This window comes from Osmerus eperlanus, chromosome 8, assembly GCF_963692335.1.
Source record: "Osmerus eperlanus chromosome 8, fOsmEpe2.1, whole genome shotgun sequence".
In the NCBI taxonomy this organism is placed as follows: domain Eukaryota; kingdom Metazoa; phylum Chordata; class Actinopteri; order Osmeriformes; family Osmeridae; genus Osmerus; species Osmerus eperlanus.
In genome coordinates, this window is record NC_085025.1 from 2,847,362 (window position 1) to 2,867,386 (window position 20,025).

The window sequence follows — 20,025 nt, forward strand, 5'->3', positions numbered from 1 at the left end:
GGAGAGAGAGAGTTAGGGACTGAGAGAGAGAGAGAGAGAGAGAGAGAGAGAGGAGAGAGAGAGAGAGAGAGAGAGAGAGAGAGAGAGAGAGAGAGAGAGAGAGAGAGAGAGAGAGAGAGAGAGAGAGAGAGAGAGAGAGAGAGAGAGAGAGCAAGAGAGAAATGGAAACAGAAAGTGAGGAATAAAGAAAGAGGGAGGGGAGAGAGAGAGAGAGAGAGAGAGAGAGAGAGAGAGAGAGAGAGAGAGAGAGAGAGAGAGAGAGAGAGAGAGAGAGAGAGAGAGAGAGAGAGAGAGAGAGAGAGAGAGACAGAGGGAGAGAGGGAGAGAGAGAGAGAGAGAGAGAAAGAGAGAGAGAGAGAGAGAGAGCAGAGGGAGAGAGGGAGAGAGAGAGAGAGAGAGAGAAAGAGAGAGAGAGAGAGAGAGAGAGAGAGAGAAAGAGAGAGAGAGAGAGATGTCACGAGGAAGAGATCAATTCTTGTGCATTTGTCCCCCCCCCTCATTGTATCTCAGAATAATCATTGAATTTGAATATGCTGTAAAATAGAATCAAAATGTAAATCATGTATGGAATCAGTCACTGAATCAATGAAGCCTGTGAATTTGGCAGATGAGGTGACTGGAACACTTATACCTTCAAAATAAAACGTTGTTGAGAGCTGGTGCCTTAAAGAAACAGTTACAGTAAAAAAAAAAAAAAAAAAAAAAACTTTAGCAGGAAAAACTAATAATTGCAAAGCAGCCAATTAAAATTGTGCGAGAGAGATGAAACCGCTCATATTTCCCCTGGTAATTTCATGCTCTAAACTCGCTTCCGTGCGCACATAAAAAGAAGAGAGAAAATATCATTTCAGAAGCTGACAGAACTCATTGTTCGTGGAATTTTAAATTCAAAAAAGTTAATAAAGGCGAGTGTGAGATGAAGGGAATTTGCATTTCTCAGATTAACAGCATGTAGAGCAGCAGCGGCGCGCGCAGCCTCGGGTCATCATTTAAGAAACCTTTGCATATTTTATTAAGAGTGGCCCGGTTTGGAGCGTAATAAGACAGACAGATAATGATTAGAAGGTCGGGCCTGCAGGGCAGAGCCAGCTGGGCGCTGTACCGCTCTAATACCCAACACACACACACACAGTTACACACACACACACAGTTACACGCACACACACTGCAGCACAGCTCCCCTGCTCTAATTGGCTGCTGATGGTTTATGAAATGTTTTCCAAAGGTTTTTTTATTATTGTTGTTGTTGTTCTTGGTTGACTTTATTGCTTTCATTATTGTAATGAAAGTTTGGGTTGTGCTGGTGCTCAGAGGCGAGTGGCTCTGCCAACACCTGGTCCACCTCACGCGTCCTGCTGTTCTCTGGATGGAAGCCTCCCACAGCCTCCAAACTCACAAACACACAGTCGGGACCAGGTGAATCTCATTTCCTTAGTTATTCGAGGAGTTATCTGTGGTCAGGGAGAGAGCGAGAGAGAGCGAGAGAGAAAGAGAGTGAGAGAGAGCGAGAGAGCGAGAGAGCGAGAGCGAGAGCGAGAGAGAGAGAGAGAGAGAGAGAGAGAGAGAGAAGAGAGAGAGAGAGAGAGAGAGAGAGAGAGAGGAGGAGATGAGAGAGAGAGATGAGAGAGAGAGAGAGAGAGAGAAAAAAGAAAGGCAGAAAGGCAGAAAGGCAGAGATAATAGATGGATCTATGTATGTGTTTGTATGGTAGCCTGGAGGACAGAGATAGGATCTCTTTAGCCTCTCATTGGTTCCAGGTCTTAATGCAAGAAGGTAGAGCTTCTCCGCTGGTGTGATGTTCTACTGGCCTAATGCACCAGGGTGTGTGCGCAGATCAAAGCAGGAGGGAGATGATGGAGATAATGTCTCTGATTAATTTTGCCATTTGGGAACTGTTAACTGGATTACACCTCAGAACTGTTGACGCGGGCATGGCTCTGGGTTCAGTGTGTGTGCGAGTGTGCGTGTGTGCGTGTGTGTGTCAGAGAGCACAGAGAAATGGAAAAAGGAGAATAGCAGAGCGATAGGGAAAGAGAAACGGAGGGAGAGGTGAGGAAAGAGGCAGGGAGAGAAGGGCAGAAGGGAGAAACAGCAGTAGAGAGAGTGAAGGGGTGAGAGAGGGAGAGAGGAATGATCAGGGAGTGGCCAGAGGGCAGTGTGGATTAGAGCGAGAGCCTGATTGGCTCTGACCTTCCTCATAGCCAGCTGTCAGCCTGTTACACACAGACACACACACGTACATACATGCACACACACACAGCCTGTTACGGCCCTGCAGGCTCTGATTACCATATCAGCCCCGTCTCATTTGCATAAATCCCAGCACTCTTAATTAGGCCTCATCTCTCTTTTCCTCACTTCTGCCTCTCTTTACCTCACTTTCTTCTGCTTTCCCCTCACTCTGCTCTTCCATTTACAGGGAGATGAAATTGGGGTTTAGGGTCAGAATTAACAGATACAGGAGGGTCCATGACTCTCAATTAGTTTAGTACTGATTAGCTTAATAAGAGTCTGAGCTGTTTAGCATGGGAAACTACTACATGTTATTCATTAAAGTCATATACATATGCATGCACAACAGTCAGAGGAGTATTTGTACCTGTGTTCTGGAGAGGAGTTGACCCACCTGTTTAAACAAAGGTAGAATAAATGAATAAAATAAACCCAGCGTGTCCCTGATACGAACAAAGAAGCGCTCTGAATTATGGGATACTCTGCCCAGAGTCATGGTTCACATTCCAGACCCCCTGGTGTGTGTGTGTGTGTCTTTGAATGTGTGGGTGTATGTACGTGTGTGTGAGTTCCATCTGTGTTTAGGTTTTGGTGTCCGTTTGCATCTGCTAGCCTTAACGTCCATGGTTTTGACCTGTTAGATTGACCAAGGAGAGGGCCCTCACCAGGGACCAGAGAGGTAATTACTGCAGACCGTTACTGGAGACCAGTACATCTACAAGCAGTGGACCTGGGGGCTGTGTTCCTACCACAGTCCAGGGGCCCAAGCAACCAGAGGGTTCTGCACTAGATATGCACCAATGTACCCTGTGAGACATAGTGTGTGTGTTTGTTAAGGAGTGTGTGTGTGTATGTGTGTGTGTGTGTGTGTGGGGGGGGGGGGGGTTAAACACAGCTATATTCTGTAGATAACAGGATTAGCTGGGAAGCGGATAATAAGTTAGCGTTTCCTCCCCGCGGCACTCTCTCCTCTCTGCCTCTCTAATCCTGGAGCTTTGATGTCTCAGCTCCCATCAGGTACCAGGCTGCTCTGGCCGCAGGGCCCAGGCCCCGATCTGCACAGACTGGGTTTGGAGTGTACGTGTGTGTGTGTGTGGTGGTGGATGTGTGTGGTGGGTGTGTGTGCTTTCACTGTCCTCATTAGTTCTGCCTGTTTACTAAGTTGGGTCCTGAGGAAGAATTGGGCTGCTCTGCTCTTCTCCGCTCTGCTCTGGTCTACACTGACCTACTCTTCTCTGCTCTACACTGCTCTGCTCTTCTCCGCTCTGCTCTACACTGCTCTGGTCTACACTGACATACTCTTCTCTGCTCTGGTCTACACTGACCTGATCTGATTTGGTCTACACTGACCTACTCTTCTCTGCTCTGGTCTACACTGACCTGATCTGCTGTGGTCTACACTGACCTGATCTGCTCTGGTCTACACTGACCTGATCTGCTTTGCTCTACACTGACCTGATCTGCTCTGGTCTACACTGACCTGATCTGCTCTGGTCTACACTGACCTGATCTGCTGTAGTCTACACTGACCTGCTCTGCTTTGGTCTACACTGACCTAATCTGCTTTGGTCTACACTGACCTGCTCTGCTTTGGTCTACACTGACCTGCTCTGCTTTGGTCTACACTGATCTGCTCTGCTCTGCTCCGCTCTGCTCTATAGTGATCTACTCTGTATTTTCCTGCTCTTTTCCACACTGCTCTAGTCTAATCTAGTCTGCTTTGCCATACTCTACTCTACTCTGCTCTACTCTAGAGTGCTTCACTCTGATCTCTCCTCCCTGCTCTGTAGCCAAATCTGTTCCACTTTTACCAGCATCTGAGTGTTGGAGCTTTTGTGTCTGTGTGTCAGAGCTGTCCGCCCTGGTCCCAGACCAGCTGCACGTCTCCAAAGCACTCCTGCTGCAAACATCAGAGACAGATCACCTCCATCGCAATAGGAGTCCTCAAGTGGTGGAATTCGGCTACAGATTAGATGAAAAACATCAGATTGGATTCTGTGCTCTATTCTGCAGATAAATGCTAAGTGTTTGTATGGCAACCACATTGTTGGTGTTTTGTTGGCCTGTTTGTGTGTGTGTGTGTGTGTGTGTGTGTGTGTGTGTGTGTATGTGCCGGTGTGTGGTAGGAAGGGAGAAAGGCGGGCTATGAGTCTGCCTCTAATTAAAAAGATGAGAATAATTACTGATACAGGCTGACAGACAGCTTTGCCCTCAGTCATCCTCTGTAATTAGTTAATTAACCAAACGTAAATTAGCAACAAGAATTAGTCAGCCAGGCTTAGCGGAGCGGATGGCGATGAGTTTCTCTCTCTCTGCTTTGCTACTCTGAGAGCTCCGCCCCGCCTATCAGTGTAAGTGTGTGTGTTTAAGTGCAACTGTGTGTTAGGCTGGTTGACATTAGTGAGACTCATCTGGAAGGTCAGCAAATGTTAGTGTCCTTAACTGTGCGACCGTATAGACGCAGTCAGCTGAGGAACATACGCTAGCTGAGACGGTGGCTCCGCGTGACCTCAGACTTGCATCACGGATCCGGCTTTGAGGTGTTCCTTATCAGGTTGATTGGCTACTGACTGGAATGAGGACTGACTGAAATGAGGACTGACTGGAATGGCCATTGACTCGAATGGCTGTTGACTAGTGCGTCTTTAATGCAACAATGGCTCATCTTTGAGCGGATCCAAATAATGTGTAGGCATGTATGTGAGGCCCTGTGTGCAAGCGTGTGTGTGCCTGGGTGTGTGTGTGTACCCATGCACGTGTGTGTGTGTGTGTGTGACCCTGTGTGCTTTTTAGCTGCAGGGACATGAGGCTCCAGTATGTGCACATTCAGGTCAGAGCTGTCAATCAATCAGTCAGAAGGTCCCAATCTGTTTGTTTTAATGTTTGTGTGTATGTGTGTGTGTGTTGTATAGGAGGGAACACTAACACAAGACAAATAGCTAAACTGCTAACCCAGACTGTAGACACTTGGCTGTTGTGTCTAGCGCAGGCTACATGCTAACCGGCTAGCTTTCTTCTGCTTTGGCTCACCTCTTATTTCCCTGACCTCATGTCAATGAAATGACATGACCTGCAGGCATCTGTTCTACTGCCCCGGAAACACCACACACACACACACACATCCCCACACTCTTGTCTTGTGGCATTTCTCTCCCACACCCTGTGTCCTGTGGTGTGTGTCCTGTACAGGAGGGTATGTTTTGTTTATGTTCTGTGACAAGCACAAGCACTGTGGGGCCTAACTGAATGTGAGCACTGTCAGAAGTGATTAGGTGTGTGTGTGTGTTTGTGTATAAGTCTGTGTGTGTGTGTGTGTGTGTGTGTGGCTAGCTTGGCTATATGACTGGTGGGGAGACACCAGTACAGATGGGTGCTTCACATGGCATAAGCATCACAGGCAGGCCTACTACTGTCCCGACCAATCAACATCAAGTCCTTCCCTGCTGCTGTCCCAACTGGAGACCCCATACATGCCACTACACTGCTCCCTTCACACACATAAACACACACACACTCTCTGTCCTCCTCCTCTCCTCCAAAAACTAGACACAGTCTCTTAAATACCCCTCCCCCCATTGAAGGAGAAATTGTGTGTGTGTGAGGGGGGGGGCAGAGTGAGTGCCATGTGCCTACAGGAAAGACACTTGCCACAACTCTCTCTCTCTTTCTTTCTTTCTTTCTTGACCTCTGTCTGTGGAAAGTTTAAATAGCATGTACCGTCACTCTCTCCCTCTCTCTCTCTTTCTCTCTCTCTCTCTCTCTCTCTCTCTCTCTCTCTCTCTCTCTCTCTCTCTCTCTCCCTGCCTGTCTACCTCTGTCTGGTTAGCTTCATCACATCCCAGATCGATGCTCAGCACTGATTACCAGGGTTGTCTTCATGTGATGATAAGTGGTCTGACCCAGGCTCCTCTCCAACAATAACTATTGCTAATAACACTTGTTTCTCTGGGGGCCAGGGTAGGGCCAATAAGGAGAGCCAGAGTTCAATAGAGCTGCTAAACACCCCTCAACCTTGTTTACTGCCCTCCACCTGTCTCTTACCCACATCTCCACCCACATCTCCACAGCTCCTCCCATGTCTTCCACAGCCCCTGTTCTCTGCATCAATCTGAACGTGTGTGTGTGTGTGTGTGTGTGTGTGTGCGTGTGTGGTGTGAGTGCACGCACTCGTTCTCCTTTCGTAACCTTGACCTGCTTCAACTCCTGCCTCAACGGCAACTTTGTCACTTCAGTTCAGCGTCTGTGACCAAACCTTACAGGACCCGGACTGCCCCTGCCGCTGCCTGCTCCGTTCTACACACTCTCGCTCAGCCCCCACCCCGCGCTCACATGCACGCATGCAGGCGCACACACGCGCGCACACTTACACTCACTCACACACACACACAGACTCACCATTGCCCACCAGAGACAAGTCAAAAACAAACACTTGCCCATAGCCACTTCCAGTCATTTTTACAGGATGTGTTAATGACATGAACACCAAAACCACCCACTTTGGATTATTCTGACACCGGGAACAACATAAAAACATGTTTACAATTCTGTATCCTTGAGACATTATTTTTCATGCAGCATAAGATATTAACCCAATTGTTTGCTGTTAAAACATTACTTTTTTTTCTCTCAAGTTAGGAATAAGAGCAGAAGCTTGGCAAAAGTTTGAAAGTGAACTCAAACCTGTCCGAAAGTTTTACGATGAGAATTCTGATGAGACAATAATTTTTATCCTTGATTCTTATGCTCCGTCGTTACCCTCTCTGCCACCAGCTCAACTCCTCATTACAGCAACTCTGATCCTTGTATTAGCGGTACTGTTGGTGTTGAAGCCATCGAGAAGCAGATCTGTTACTTTTCCTCTTTTTAGGAATATGCAACTCTGGGTCTTAAACTAGATATGAGACAAAGTCTTCTCTGTTGAATTCACTTTTTTCTCTCAATGTGTTGAAAATGTTTTTCTTCATATTGATCATAGCGCTTACGTTTGTTTGTTCTATCTTTTCAAATAATGAACCGAGAGGCCCGGTGAGGCCCCGGTGTAGCCTTGCCTTGCGTTAAAGGGCTTTTTGTGAGACGGTGTCATGCTCTCTCGTTCCGGCGCGGCTGCGCGCTTCTTATTATTCATGGGTCTCTCTCCGTTTGTGGAACAGTCCGGGATCAAACAGGCCGATTCGCTACGCCCGACACCCACTGCTGTGTGTGTGTACGTGTGGCTGAGAGTGTGTATGTGTGTATTAGGCTCTTGCACAGTAATGACAGGATTTGTTAAACAGTAAATTAATGAATAATGAAATATCCAGCACGCGCCTGCCTTGCCCGCGGCACAGCGCCCTGAGCGGGAATTACTCTCTGTTGTCTGCTTGCTGGGTAACCTGTGTGTGTGTGCGTGTGTGTGTGTGTGTGTGTGTGTGTGTGTTTATTTGTGTGTATCTTGATTAGGATAGGGGTATTTTTTACAGGCCCCTTTGCTGAGGGGGTTCCTTAAAGAGGACAGCTCTCTCATGTCCTGAAAGAAAGAAAGACAGACAGACAGGCATCTTAAAACCTCTAAAATGTTCACAGAATAGCCCTAACCAACCACTTTCCATTTATTTGTCCTCTCTCTCTTTCTAAAGACAGTGTATTGGCTAAATAGGCTACTGACCAATCGTCTCCGAGTAAAAGCCCTAACTTGGTTTGATCACTTGAAAAACTTTTTTGTTGTTGTGGCTTTTAGACCAGAGTGGATTGCCTGATCAGGTCGTTTTCGATTAACCGAAGGCTTTATTAAGGCCCAACCTATTGCCTAAAACATGATTGTAAACAGTCATTTTTAGATTTTACCTGGCTATATCTGCTACATTTAGTCATTTGCTACCTTCAAAAAATACATATATATTTTCAAGCCACGCTCTATAAAAAATATGTTTGGTTTTCATGTTATTTCATGGCTTGGTCACAGTTGCCATTACAAATTATAATCTTCATTGGTTTAAATATAGGGCTATTGTTATTGCTATTGTTTTGTATTGCACACTTTTCTATTTTTTGTTGGTGCAGGCCTATACCTTGTTACACAATATCCTGCACCCATAGCATAATTAAAAACTCATCTAAGTACCACATATAGCTTGTGGAGACTGTTGATGATAGCGCAGCGGATCCTGCCCTTTGTTGAGCTGTGTCGCTTGCGGACATGCGGGTGCTGAACTCTGCACCTGCGTCACGAAGCGTTCCACTCCATGGGTCACACTGCGCCCGCGGGCCACTCTCCCGCCATTAGAATACCAGCGCGAGATTCTCTCCGCAGAACCCAGCCCGCGAGGCACGACTCTATTCCCCTGTGCAAGGGAAGCCTCTATGAAATGACCGCACCACTGGCTTGAAAATACAGCCAATTATCTCTTTGGAATAAGACAATATCCATCACTTCCACTCACTAAAATGGCATGGTGGGTGCATCTGAGGATTTTTTAGTACTATATATGTTACCGAATCCATTATAAATATTTCATCTCCAAAGTATATTTTATGATTAGCAAGGCCTTTGCTAGCTTGGCTACATTATTATTGTCATCGTTTTCGGACTTCTAATATTGTTTCATGTTATTATTATTGGTTGTCTAGGAATATTCAGCTTTTTGTTATTATTAGGTTTATGACTGTTTTACAAATTGTGTTATAGGCCTACTGAAGGCGCCAATAGGCTATAACACTAAATATAACCTAGCCTATAGCGTAAAGGTGCATACTGTAGGCTACAGTTTAGTATTTCGTTTCACAAAGAAGAGTATAAGCAATAGATTATTTTGTTATCAATGGAAGAATATTAGTCTAGATAGGAATTATACATAGGCTGTCTACGGGAAATACATGTCAACATTATGGATTCACTAGCTCTCAGAAAGCAATTTCTAACCCTGTCCTTTCGATTATAACCTACACATTTCGTTGGTATTGTCTCAAATGAATACATCTAAAATAAATACCAAGTAGCTAAATGCTTACGTAATTTACCCTTCACGTTCGAATCACGTGATCGTGTCTGATTGGCTGTGTGAATTTATAGGCTCGAATGTGGTCTGACTGGAAGGCCTAACTGCTCTATTACAGTATCACATCGTTTTAAATCCGTTGCGACAAATGTGTTTCTGTGAATAACCCTCTTAACTAAACAGTCTCTCCAGTACACCCGAACGCAAGCAGTTGACTGATGATCATCAGGGACGACCTGAGTCCACATCAATTCAGATCTATTCCAGCTAGAACCAGATCATTTTTCTGATCAGAGGGCATAGACTACAGACACCTATTGTAAAACACATGGTTTATTATCAATGTGATAGAAATTAAATCACTGGACAAGAAGCATGTCTACCCATCATCACCACCATGACAACAGCTCTATAGAACAGAAACACACGATGCATCCGATCCCCCGCGGCTCAGCGCGCACACGCACAAAGGTCAAATCACAGATAAATAGGCCTACTCCGAACGGCACGCGCACCTATTTACAACCTTCCATTAAATTAACATAAATAAATATTTACACACATTAATGAGAACGTCCCTCTTCATACTCAAGTACAACAAACAGACCTGCCTCTTAGATACCACCCACAGAACTTTAACCATCTCTTAACTCTCTCTCCCTCTCTCTCTTCCTCTTCCTCTCCGTCTCTCTCTCTTTCACACACAATCGTCTGTCTCTCACACAGAGTTGTGGGTCTGCTGCTGATGCAGCTCAGTCTGACAGAGTGCAGGCAGGGGTGGGGGGTGGGGGGGGGGGTGGATGGGGGGGGGGCAAAATGGACGTAACACAGTCCCAGTATGTCCTCAGGGGAATGAAAAGAATGTAACACAGATGAAAAATCCCTCTGTGCTCTCTGACAGTGGCCCACAGGCAGCTCTCTCCTCCTCCTCCTCCTCCTCCTCTCCTCTTCCTCCTCCTGTTCCTTTTCCCAGCCCTGTGTGTGATAGGCCATTCTCGCTGCAGTAAAGCTGGAATGGCGGTGTGGCGGGACCATCGGCCTGTCAGTCTCCCAGAATCTCCGGGTTCATTTCCGGTGCTTCTCCTCTTTCTCTCCGGCCTTGTTGCCAGGCTCAGAGTGTCGGTTGCCGGGGGGGTTGTTGAGGAACATCTTGTCGAGTCCTTTGAGCGCCTCAGTGAGGTAGTTCTGGAGTGTGGTGAGAGCAGCACAGATGGCGGGCGAACCGAAGCCATGTGTGATGAAGGAGAAGTGGGAGAGGCAGCTTTGGATGCCGGGTTCCAGGATGGGACTGGGCCGGGAGTTCCCCAGTGGAGTCCTGTCCTGGGCCAGCAGGTCTGTGAACTCCTTACACAGCTGTCTGGAAAACACCATCAACACAGGGTCAGCACCGCGTCTGCACAATGTCCCTACAACATATCACAACATCACCGACATCTTCCTAACTCGACACAGATCTTTGCTCGGAACTCATCGCAGCCTGTTTGTCTGTCTGCGAAAGAAAAAAAAATCACTGTAGTGTAATACTATCAACAGCGTAGAAGTATTAATTCACACAGAACAGCGGAACATCAATTACCCAGTCCTTGTAAAGTTGTCTTGCGCGTGACAAGACAAGACAACAAAACTCTCATTGCATTTTAATATGATTAAGACTACTGAAAGAATTATATGATCCCTCTATATTTCTTTCTCCCACAGGCACACACACACACACACACACACACGTACACACACACAAACACGTACACACACACATACACACATGCTCCCCCTCTGTGGCTTGAGGGCTGGGCTCCAGCTCGTGAGTGACAGACCAGCGAGAGCTCAGCTGGGGTAGGAGAGGGGGTAGGAGAGGGGGACAGGTTGACCCCAGGCTACACTATAGGGTACAACTGTTTTTTTGTGTGTACATGAAACGTCCCTGTTCTAAATAATACATTTCAAAGAGGCAGTGCTAACCTATGGGATCATGTTTGAAAACTGAACTTGAAATACTAGCTAGTGCACATATACAAACGTGTGCACACATGCACGCACACACACAAACACACTCACACGTACACACACACACACAAACACACTCACACATACACACACACTTCCTGCTGATTTAGGATTGTTTTTGCACAGAATCATGTGAAGCCTATCCACACAGCAATGTTTATTTTATAAAATGTCCATAGCCAACTCAGAAAGTTATGGAATAAAGATTGTCAATGAATATAAGCCTGTTAAATTTCAAATCACTCACTGAACTGACATGGATTCTGCATCTTCTGTTTGTTTGTTTTTAACCTAGGATATTTCATCAATTTTTTAAAAATATTTAAATTCGAGTGTGTTAGACTCACTTCGTAGCCAGAAGCATGTTTTTTCGCGCATGCAGCTCGCTGGGGTCTGCGTGCTGCCGATTGAGGTACTCGCTCACTGCTTTGGTGGGGAACTCAGTCTCGCAGATGTAGCCGAAGTCGCGCGCCAAGTGAACCGCTTCTCCTAGGAACAAAAGGTCAAACGACAAAATGAGTGTTGTCTATTGATATAACATAGAATCAGATTGTGGTGTTAAAATCATGAAAAACGTTTATTTACTGTAAATAAATAATACAAATGTTTATTCTTAAGGAAACAAAATTCACTCAAATGGATTACAAATAAGTGATCAAATTAAATGTAGGCCGATCTGAAAAATACTTTGCAACTCTGGATCCAGAAAATGATAGCTTGCTGGGGGTGGTAACAGACGCAACTAGGGAAATATAGAAATAGTAAAGAAATACAAAAATGTACCTTCTACAAGTGATGTTAGTAACGTGACATTCGCTGCCTTGCGTCTCCCTGCGGGTAAATTCAATCCAATCTTCTCCAGTTTTTCTCTCAGTGATCTTCCACCGTTTTTAGACTTGGCTCTACAAACAACAGGAGTGATTATTGATGGGCCTCTTTTTACATGGGACTTGTATTTTTACTTTGCCTGATTTTGTCTTCAGCGATTTCATGGGAGTCTGTTTCCCCAATACATTTGAATGGCTATCCTATATGTGTTAAGATGACAACCATCCTATCCCTTTAGTTGCAGGGTTATGCTCTGACGTATTAGATTTGTTTATCACCCACCAGAAATGCCTACAGTGTGCGTGTGTCTGCGTGCGTGCGCCTACCTTCGTAGCACGCCTCCCAGCAGAGAGGCGTTGAGGCACTCGGGCGGAGAGAGTCTCCTCTGAACCTCTCCCACCGTCACCTTGTACTTGGAAGTCGAGCTGAGGAGAGACAGTCGTCCCGGTACAGAACAGAACACCTCGTTGATGTTAACGGAGATCCCTCCGATCAGCCCATCCTTGCCCAGCATCAGCGAGCCAATATTCTTGTGTGGCATTGGAACTGAACGAGAGAGAGAGAGGTGAAAATGGCAGATTTGTGTTCTCTTAATTGCATGCGTGAGTGCTGGTTAGACCTCTTGGCAATGCAGGGCCAACTCGACAGATCACGTAAAAAAATTGCCCAATTATTTAACATTTCCATAATATGTTGTGGCAAGAGACTAAATGGTAGGCTACAGCATCTTTAAAAAAAATAAAACCATGTTAGGGTATAATCCTGTCCGGGCGCACTAGGGCGCGAGAGGCCTAATGATGCGCCTACGAGATGGGCATTTTGGAGGCTTCTGTTATTTAATGTCGCGCGACATTCTCATTATGACTTCATCGATTGTTGATTGACTTGCGCTTTCAAATCGCATTAACCACCTCCCGCCTTTTCCACGGCCGGTTATTCCCACCACAAGGAGCTTCGCCCGATTCGTTTTAATGCTTGCGCTAATGGCTAAGCAGCGCACGGGGCAGCGCGAGGGTTTGATGGCTCCACGGGGGATAATACCGCAGATTAGCTCTAAACGAGCTCACGAGATCTCAATGAGCAGTGCCATTTATTACATCAGCGGCTTAAATGCCCCGCGGGGCTCTCACTACTCACATCCGGTAACTAAATCTCCACACACATCATCAGAAAGGGAGTAGCAACAGCTGTCCCTCTTCGGAGTGACAAGATCCAGGACTTTATCTAAAAACCGACAGCTTTTCCCCAACAGTCTGTCGGATTTGGTGTGACTTTCCTCACCTACAGCAAATCTCACCAAGATGTCAGGACCACTGCATCCATGTACAGTGCTGATGGCACACGTTTGTGGTGTACTCTATGGCTTACTTTGAAGCAAGGTTAACTAAACATACGTAGCTTAGCCAAGGCCTTTAAAAAAGCATCCCAATTTAATTGTACACCAATGCCCATGACCAAATAGACACACATATTCTTGAAACACAATCCACTACATGTGTGGCACCTATTACACAATTCGTTACACAATTCCAAATTGTGTGTGTGGTATAGGTCCAATACAGTAAATGTAGGCCTACCTTTTTTAATGACAGACTGATCCAAAATGTTCATCCCATTGTTGTCTTCCATTGCCTGTAAATAAACACACAGTGTATTAATTATGAAACTGACACAACAAGTCATTGATGATTTCATTCGGGGAGGGGAGGGGGGGGGGCAGTGATTAGCCAGATGCTTGGATAATTTAATTTGGCCTTCATGGTTGTCCAAACATTCATGTTGTTTGTTCATATATGTCAGGCCACTCAGAAATGATCTGAGATCAACAACTTTATGAATTTGGAAGATTCAAGTTGTGGTAATTTTTCTTGCTACAAAGCTGTCTCCATATGCCTGAAACTGTGACCTTTTACATTATGTGACATAAACACTTTTGGGTTTATATTTATATTCACTTACTGGCTCCATCTTTGAATACGCTCAGGGCTATTTAGAAGGGGCTCGCATAGCATATCCAGGGATTCTAGCTCCAACTTGAAGCCTTACAGCAAAGCTGCGCCTTATTAATATTACTCGGATATAGTTCAAAGGTTTGCCTTACAACTTGTCCATAGGGGAAATAAGAGGTCTACAGAATATAACATGTTATATGTTAATATAAATGTTACATTATTTCCTAGTCTTATGTCAAAGCATACCAACATCATAATTACAAAAAGAATATCTAGGAAATACAAATGTATAATTATAATTTTAGGTCCCTATATGTTTATTGTATGCACCTTCCTGCCAAAGCAAATTCCTTGTCTGTGCAAACTTTCATGGCGAATAAATCCCATTTTGATTCTGATTCTGATTCTTCTGATAAAAAAAAATGGTGAGCTTGTTGTGTGCTGTTGAGATTACAACCTTTTGGTGAAAATATATGAATAAAGTATTTTGCAGTCACAGTATGCGACACCATCTTAAAAAATACTCAATCATGTCTAACTTGGTGTATGGATATAGACATCTCCATTCTGAATAATAATACAAATATTAATACAAATTCTACTTGTGGTACTACTACTCACAAAAATAATAGTAGCAATAATAACTGTAATTTCAAGACGTCTATGTATTTAAGATTGATAATATCATTTATTATGGTTTTATTATGAGGCTATCATCACTGATTACTGTGCGTGGGAACTAGGCCTATATAGTGTAAAACCGTATATCTTTAAATGTACAAGTGATCATTTACTATTACATTTATATCTAAATCCATTCATAATACAGATAGCATTCGGTGTAATCGTATACCGATTTTGGGTAAACAAATTCAGCTGAGAGATCTGTGGGCTAACACAGAAGTTTAATGCGTGTTTTTCGACATTTCAATGGCGTGGGCCCTCGACACAGACTCACCATGACCACAATCCTTTATATTTTTAAGAAAACATCTGCTTTATAGGCACGTTGATTAAACGTATAAGGTCAATCTCTTTCATTGCAATTTAATTTTAACTTTTGTTTTGGTAGCCTATAGTTTACTGAAAGGTCAGAATATTATGCGGAGTGCAAGGGTGGATGACCTTACCCATCCTGTGGGACTTTTTTCTTTAAATTGTACAGAGCGACCTCCGACACTGACCTGCGAGTCATCCATCCCGTGCAGTCCATGCAGAAGTCCATCGCCCATACTCGCTTCCAGCCCCGGATGTGCGGAGTGGAGCAGCACGTCAGGTCGGCGCACATTCCCGTAGTCCCTCCGCGGGTCTAGACCGGAAAGCTGAGGGAGCGAGGCCCGAGGTTGCGCGAGTAAAGACCCACTCTCCATTCGGTCCCCACTCGTGTCCTGCCTCTGCCGCGCGCCCCAGGCCCCCTGCTGGGTCTGGTGCAGGGAGTTCAGGGCATACGGATCACTAACGTGGGAGTAGGGGTCCTGGCTCTGGTAGTGCGCGAGAGGTTGATACGGTGGTGGGAAGTATGGAGGCTGGAAGTCCGAAGATGGTGCGTGGGACAGCGGTGGCGCACTGGAATATGGTCCCCCGTGCGACACCGATCCCAGCTGGGACAGGCGCGAGCTGTGGCTCGGCACCCCGTCATGCCGGTCCTTATGCGGAAATGGAAAAAAGAAAAGCAAACAGATTAGTGAATAAAATAGATTATGTTTTGAACAACATCATCAACTGTATCTAATCTGTGTCCAAATAAAGCAGACTGAAACGCAACAAAATTCAACATTGTGATTAGTAAAGGCTATTCATACATCTACATTTATTTAATTTGATTATAGTGTTTTGATGATTAGCACTTAACCCCCCTTTATGGATTTCGTATTCATAATAATTTGCAGAAAAAACTTTTCTGAACAAATGTTTAGGCCTAAACTCACATCTATAATGTGATATAGAAATCTTAACAAAAACATATTCAAAATACACATATATTAACTATAGCATTTATTTTTCTCAAACTGCAGGCAATTGTTAGCATTGTCAATTTGCTGTCAATATCCGCTATCGAGTGGACGAATTTTCAAGAAGTTCCTTCACACTAAGACTCACCGTGGCGGAGTAAGAATGCACTAACATCTGCAGCGTCTGTTCGTGCTACAACGGGGCCCGTTTCGAAAGAAGCAGGTCGAGAATCAGCAGAACAGAGATGCCAATATGAGTCCTCTGCCGCGCGGGCACACAGGCTACAATCACACACACAACGAGGTTTATTCCGGTTAAAATATCAAGATTCGTCTCGAGCTCCAGGGGACGCCTCTTCAGTTCGATGGCTGTGCGGGTCTGCGTGTGCGTGCACTGCTCCTTCCACTACCCCGCGCGCGGTAATTGTTATTCATGACTGCGAGTTAGAAGAATATTAACGCGCAAGCAGGGGACTGGCGACACATGGAGCGTGAAACTCTCGCGCACCCGTGAGTGACGTTTCATTCCGTGGAGATGCCAGACAACGCTTGCTAAAGAAGAGGACCTTTCCCTAAACTTAACAGCGAGAACGTGAGCAGGTGCCAAACCCATGAGCAATAGTCACAACTGTCCATTTGGGCGCGTGCGCGCCTCTTTGTTAGCCTACGCCAAGCAATCTGCATCAGAACAATCAGGCCCCCGCTGCCAAAAGACCATAGTCGTTAGAGTAGTCTGTACATTGAGCAAACTCTTCCATCCGTTTTTAGCCAAAGCCATGAGCTTCCCCAATGTTCTACAGCATGCAAACAAAACCTCTGTCTGAACATATTCTTTTTGTTCCCCATGTAGCCTATACTCTTAACTTGAACTGCGCTCAACCTGAAACTTATTCAGCTCTTTATGATTTAACAGAAATATGTTTACCGTAACCCAGGCCAAACCCGGTCTCCAAGCGTTTTATATGTATATTTTGAATAGGCTCCTCTCGTCATATACGCACTGACTGCACCTGCTACATCTAGAGCACACTTTGAGTGAGGGGCTCGGGCCACCGAGGTTACCGTGGAGGGGACCGATAGAACGTTTTAATTGTATTCTGGGAGAATTCCCGCAGACCGGGACGCAATGCTGCCTGGCCTCTTGCGCTGTGAGAGAAAAAACATGTGCCGTACAAGACAGCGGCTTCCAACCGAGCTGAACGAAAGGCCTCACGAGCTGTTCATTCTCCCACATGCGCAAGACGCTCAAGTCTTTGTACTCGAGACCATTCAGCAGAAACTGAGGCATCATTTCACCCTCGCGCGTGGCACTTTCCTTTCTCTTTCTGTATGACTTTGTTTTGTTTTGGGACTAAAGCCAAATGATTTACATACAGATTATCCATGCACGTTTTTTGTTCCTTTTTTTCTGCTGCGTCTCAGCAGACATATGTACATCTGGATCTTTTTCTGGAAAAGTCTATTTCTCAAGAATATATATAGGCAACTGACATTTTATAGAGACAGTTCCCAAGGCTACATTTTTTTTATTTTAATCATTTGTTTTATGTACATTAATAATAGAAATAGATATTATCATAACAAACGAAATTTAGATATAGGGCCTATACCTATGAAATCAGAATAGGCCTACTCTACATTTCAACCGAAAATAAAAAAAAGCTTTGAATTATGAACGAAATATTTTACGATGGTTAAGAATATCATTATCTTTCTCGGTTTTCTGAATATGATACAATACCTCTCGTGTCAGTTCTCTGAAAGCATGTTTAATGACATGACATATTGTGGGGAAGAAGATATTGAAGTTTTCGATCTGAGAGAATTTATTTTCTCTCTATAATCCATTAATGTCCAAAAATCCATGCACCCCAACTTCCAAATAATCGAAAATAGTTTTCCTCAGAACTCAGTACACTTATCTCGAACATAGTAAAACACGGTTATTTTCATTAGATATAAAAATTAGCTCATTGACGTTACCTCATAAATATCTTCATACTTGACATTCTCAACTAGCTTCCACAGCATGGTCGCGCGCTGGTGTCTGTAAACCAAATGCAGCCAAGTGAGGAGTGGATGTCTCAACTCTCTCCCTCTCACCCCTCTCTCTCTCTCTCTCTCTCTCTCTCTCTCTCTCTCTCTCTCTCTCTCTCTCTCTCTCTCTCTCTCTCTCTCTCTCTCACCTCTCTCTCTCTCTCTCTCTCTCTCTCTCTCTCTCTCTCTCTCTCTCTCTCTCTCTCTCTCACTCTCTCTCCCTCTCTCTCTCCCGCCCTCTGTTAGGCAAACCGAGTGAATGGGGACTCCCTGAAAGAAGTGTCTTGTGATATCATCGGTCTGTACCTGGCGGTAGTGAACTTAATAGCTTGTCAGAGTATGAAGTGCCGGGCAGGTCAAACATTAAGAACGACGACAACCTCAAAGTCAATAAAGGCCCATTGGCACACATTCACTCATATCAGAGGTGATGAACATCGATTAAATACTATATGTGAATTTAGCACATCGTGCTTTCCAAAACTAAAGCTTTTTGATTTATGTTAAGAATGAAAGCGGCAGTTTATGTAGCAACTTATTCACGTCTACTCTGAATTCACAGATGTGTCCGGGTGAGGAAGAGCAAGGGGAGGGGGCTGTGGAAATATTTTGCTAAATTTGTGGTACTCCATGTGTAATCGTAGTCCAAGTGGGAGATATGGAACTATATGGTTTCACTATATCTCTAGGGAAAGAGATCCCACAGTTTACCAATAAAAACTCCTCAAGAAAGAAAGAAAAATTCCATCGCAACCATAGTTGTAGGATTCATGGTTGAGGTGAAGTGTGTGTCAACTGCTTCTCCTGCTGGCTAAAACAGAGAGATGCAGTCTTTGGATTCACAAGGAGATGAACGTAAATTGTGACTCGTGTTGTGGCAAACAATGGCCAAAATATATGATAATAATTATGATAATAATAACAATAAATAACAAATAAATGTATTGTTTCCCTTTTTCTATTCACAATAACCTACCAAGACATTGTGTTCCGGTGAAAGTGTGTGTGAGAGACACAAAAACACGAGTGTGAGAAATGTGTGTGTGTGTGCATTCTCCTTTGCGTGTGATGTGTGCTTGGATGTGTGTGTGTGTTTGTCTGCTTGCTTGCGTATGAGAGTTCTCTGCCACGGTTGCCATGGTTAAACTTCTTTGATGTTTGGTGGAAAAGCCACTGAGGATATCAGACATGAATGTTTAACATTCACGGCTGTTCTCAGGCTGCACTGCCCCACTGCCAAGGACTAACCCCTCACTCACTCACTCTCTCTCCCTCTCTCTCTCCCTCTTTCTCTCCCTCTTTCACACACACACACACACACACACACACACACACACACACACACACACACACACACACACACACACACACACACACACACACACACACACACACACACGACTGTTAGCAGTGACAGATGTCCTGACAGTCTGTAAGTCTTCAGGCATGATTTTGCCTGTTTTCTGCTCAAGGCTTTGACACGAGATGCATCAGCATACATTACATCCACACACAGAAAGAGTCAAGAAAACGTGCATCCCAGGCACACATGTACAGAAAGGTCTTCAAACATTCTGCTCTGACTACTCATATTTACTGTATTGTACTGAACCGGAAACAGGAATGTTGCTCTTGACCTCTACATACAGTACTAACCAACTAATGATTGGTATTATTATAATATACATTGTTTTTTACAGTGTAACATCTAGGACTTTAGACTGACTGAAAACATGACAAATTCAGAGTACTAACGACCCACATTGCAACATTTCACACATGACTAATGACACACGCGACAACCTTTCACACATCACTAGGGCGTATGGTTTTGTATGTGTTGCCATCCATCGCTTTATTATTCGGTTTATAGTCATGACGCTCATTAGTCCTTCATGCTTGTTTTTGTGCTGTTGAAAGTGAACCCCACAGAGACTGTCCAGGATAGTGATTCTCTTTCTGTCCACTAGGTTGCACTAGAGTACCACTGTAGACCCAGGCATCGTCTGATGAAGCCAACACACACACACACACACACACACACAC

General features: G+C 44.7%; 1 protein-coding gene across 2 annotated transcripts; it reads right to left on the minus strand.

Moving 5' to 3' along the window:
* Window positions 1–9,521: 9,521 nt before the first annotated feature.
* Window positions 9,522–18,000, minus strand: tfap2b (transcription factor AP-2 beta). Of its 2 annotated transcripts, none has more exons than XM_062467937.1 (7): window positions 17,926–18,000; window positions 15,175–15,636; window positions 13,616–13,670; window positions 12,365–12,584; window positions 11,994–12,112; window positions 11,558–11,699; window positions 9,522–10,563 (listed from the first exon to the last, which is right to left on the minus strand). In XM_062467937.1, the coding sequence occupies exons 1-7, from the start codon at window positions 17,971–17,973 to the stop codon at window positions 10,272–10,274; spliced, it is 1,338 nt and encodes a 445-aa protein (XP_062323921.1). In that variant the 5' UTR covers window positions 17,974–18,000; the 3' UTR covers window positions 9,522–10,271. The 2 variants fall into 2 exon arrangements, with proteins under 2 accessions (XP_062323921.1, XP_062323920.1); XM_062467936.1 differs by lacking the exon at window positions 17,926–18,000 and adding an exon at window positions 16,091–16,387.
* Window positions 18,001–20,025: the final 2,025 nt, after the last annotated feature.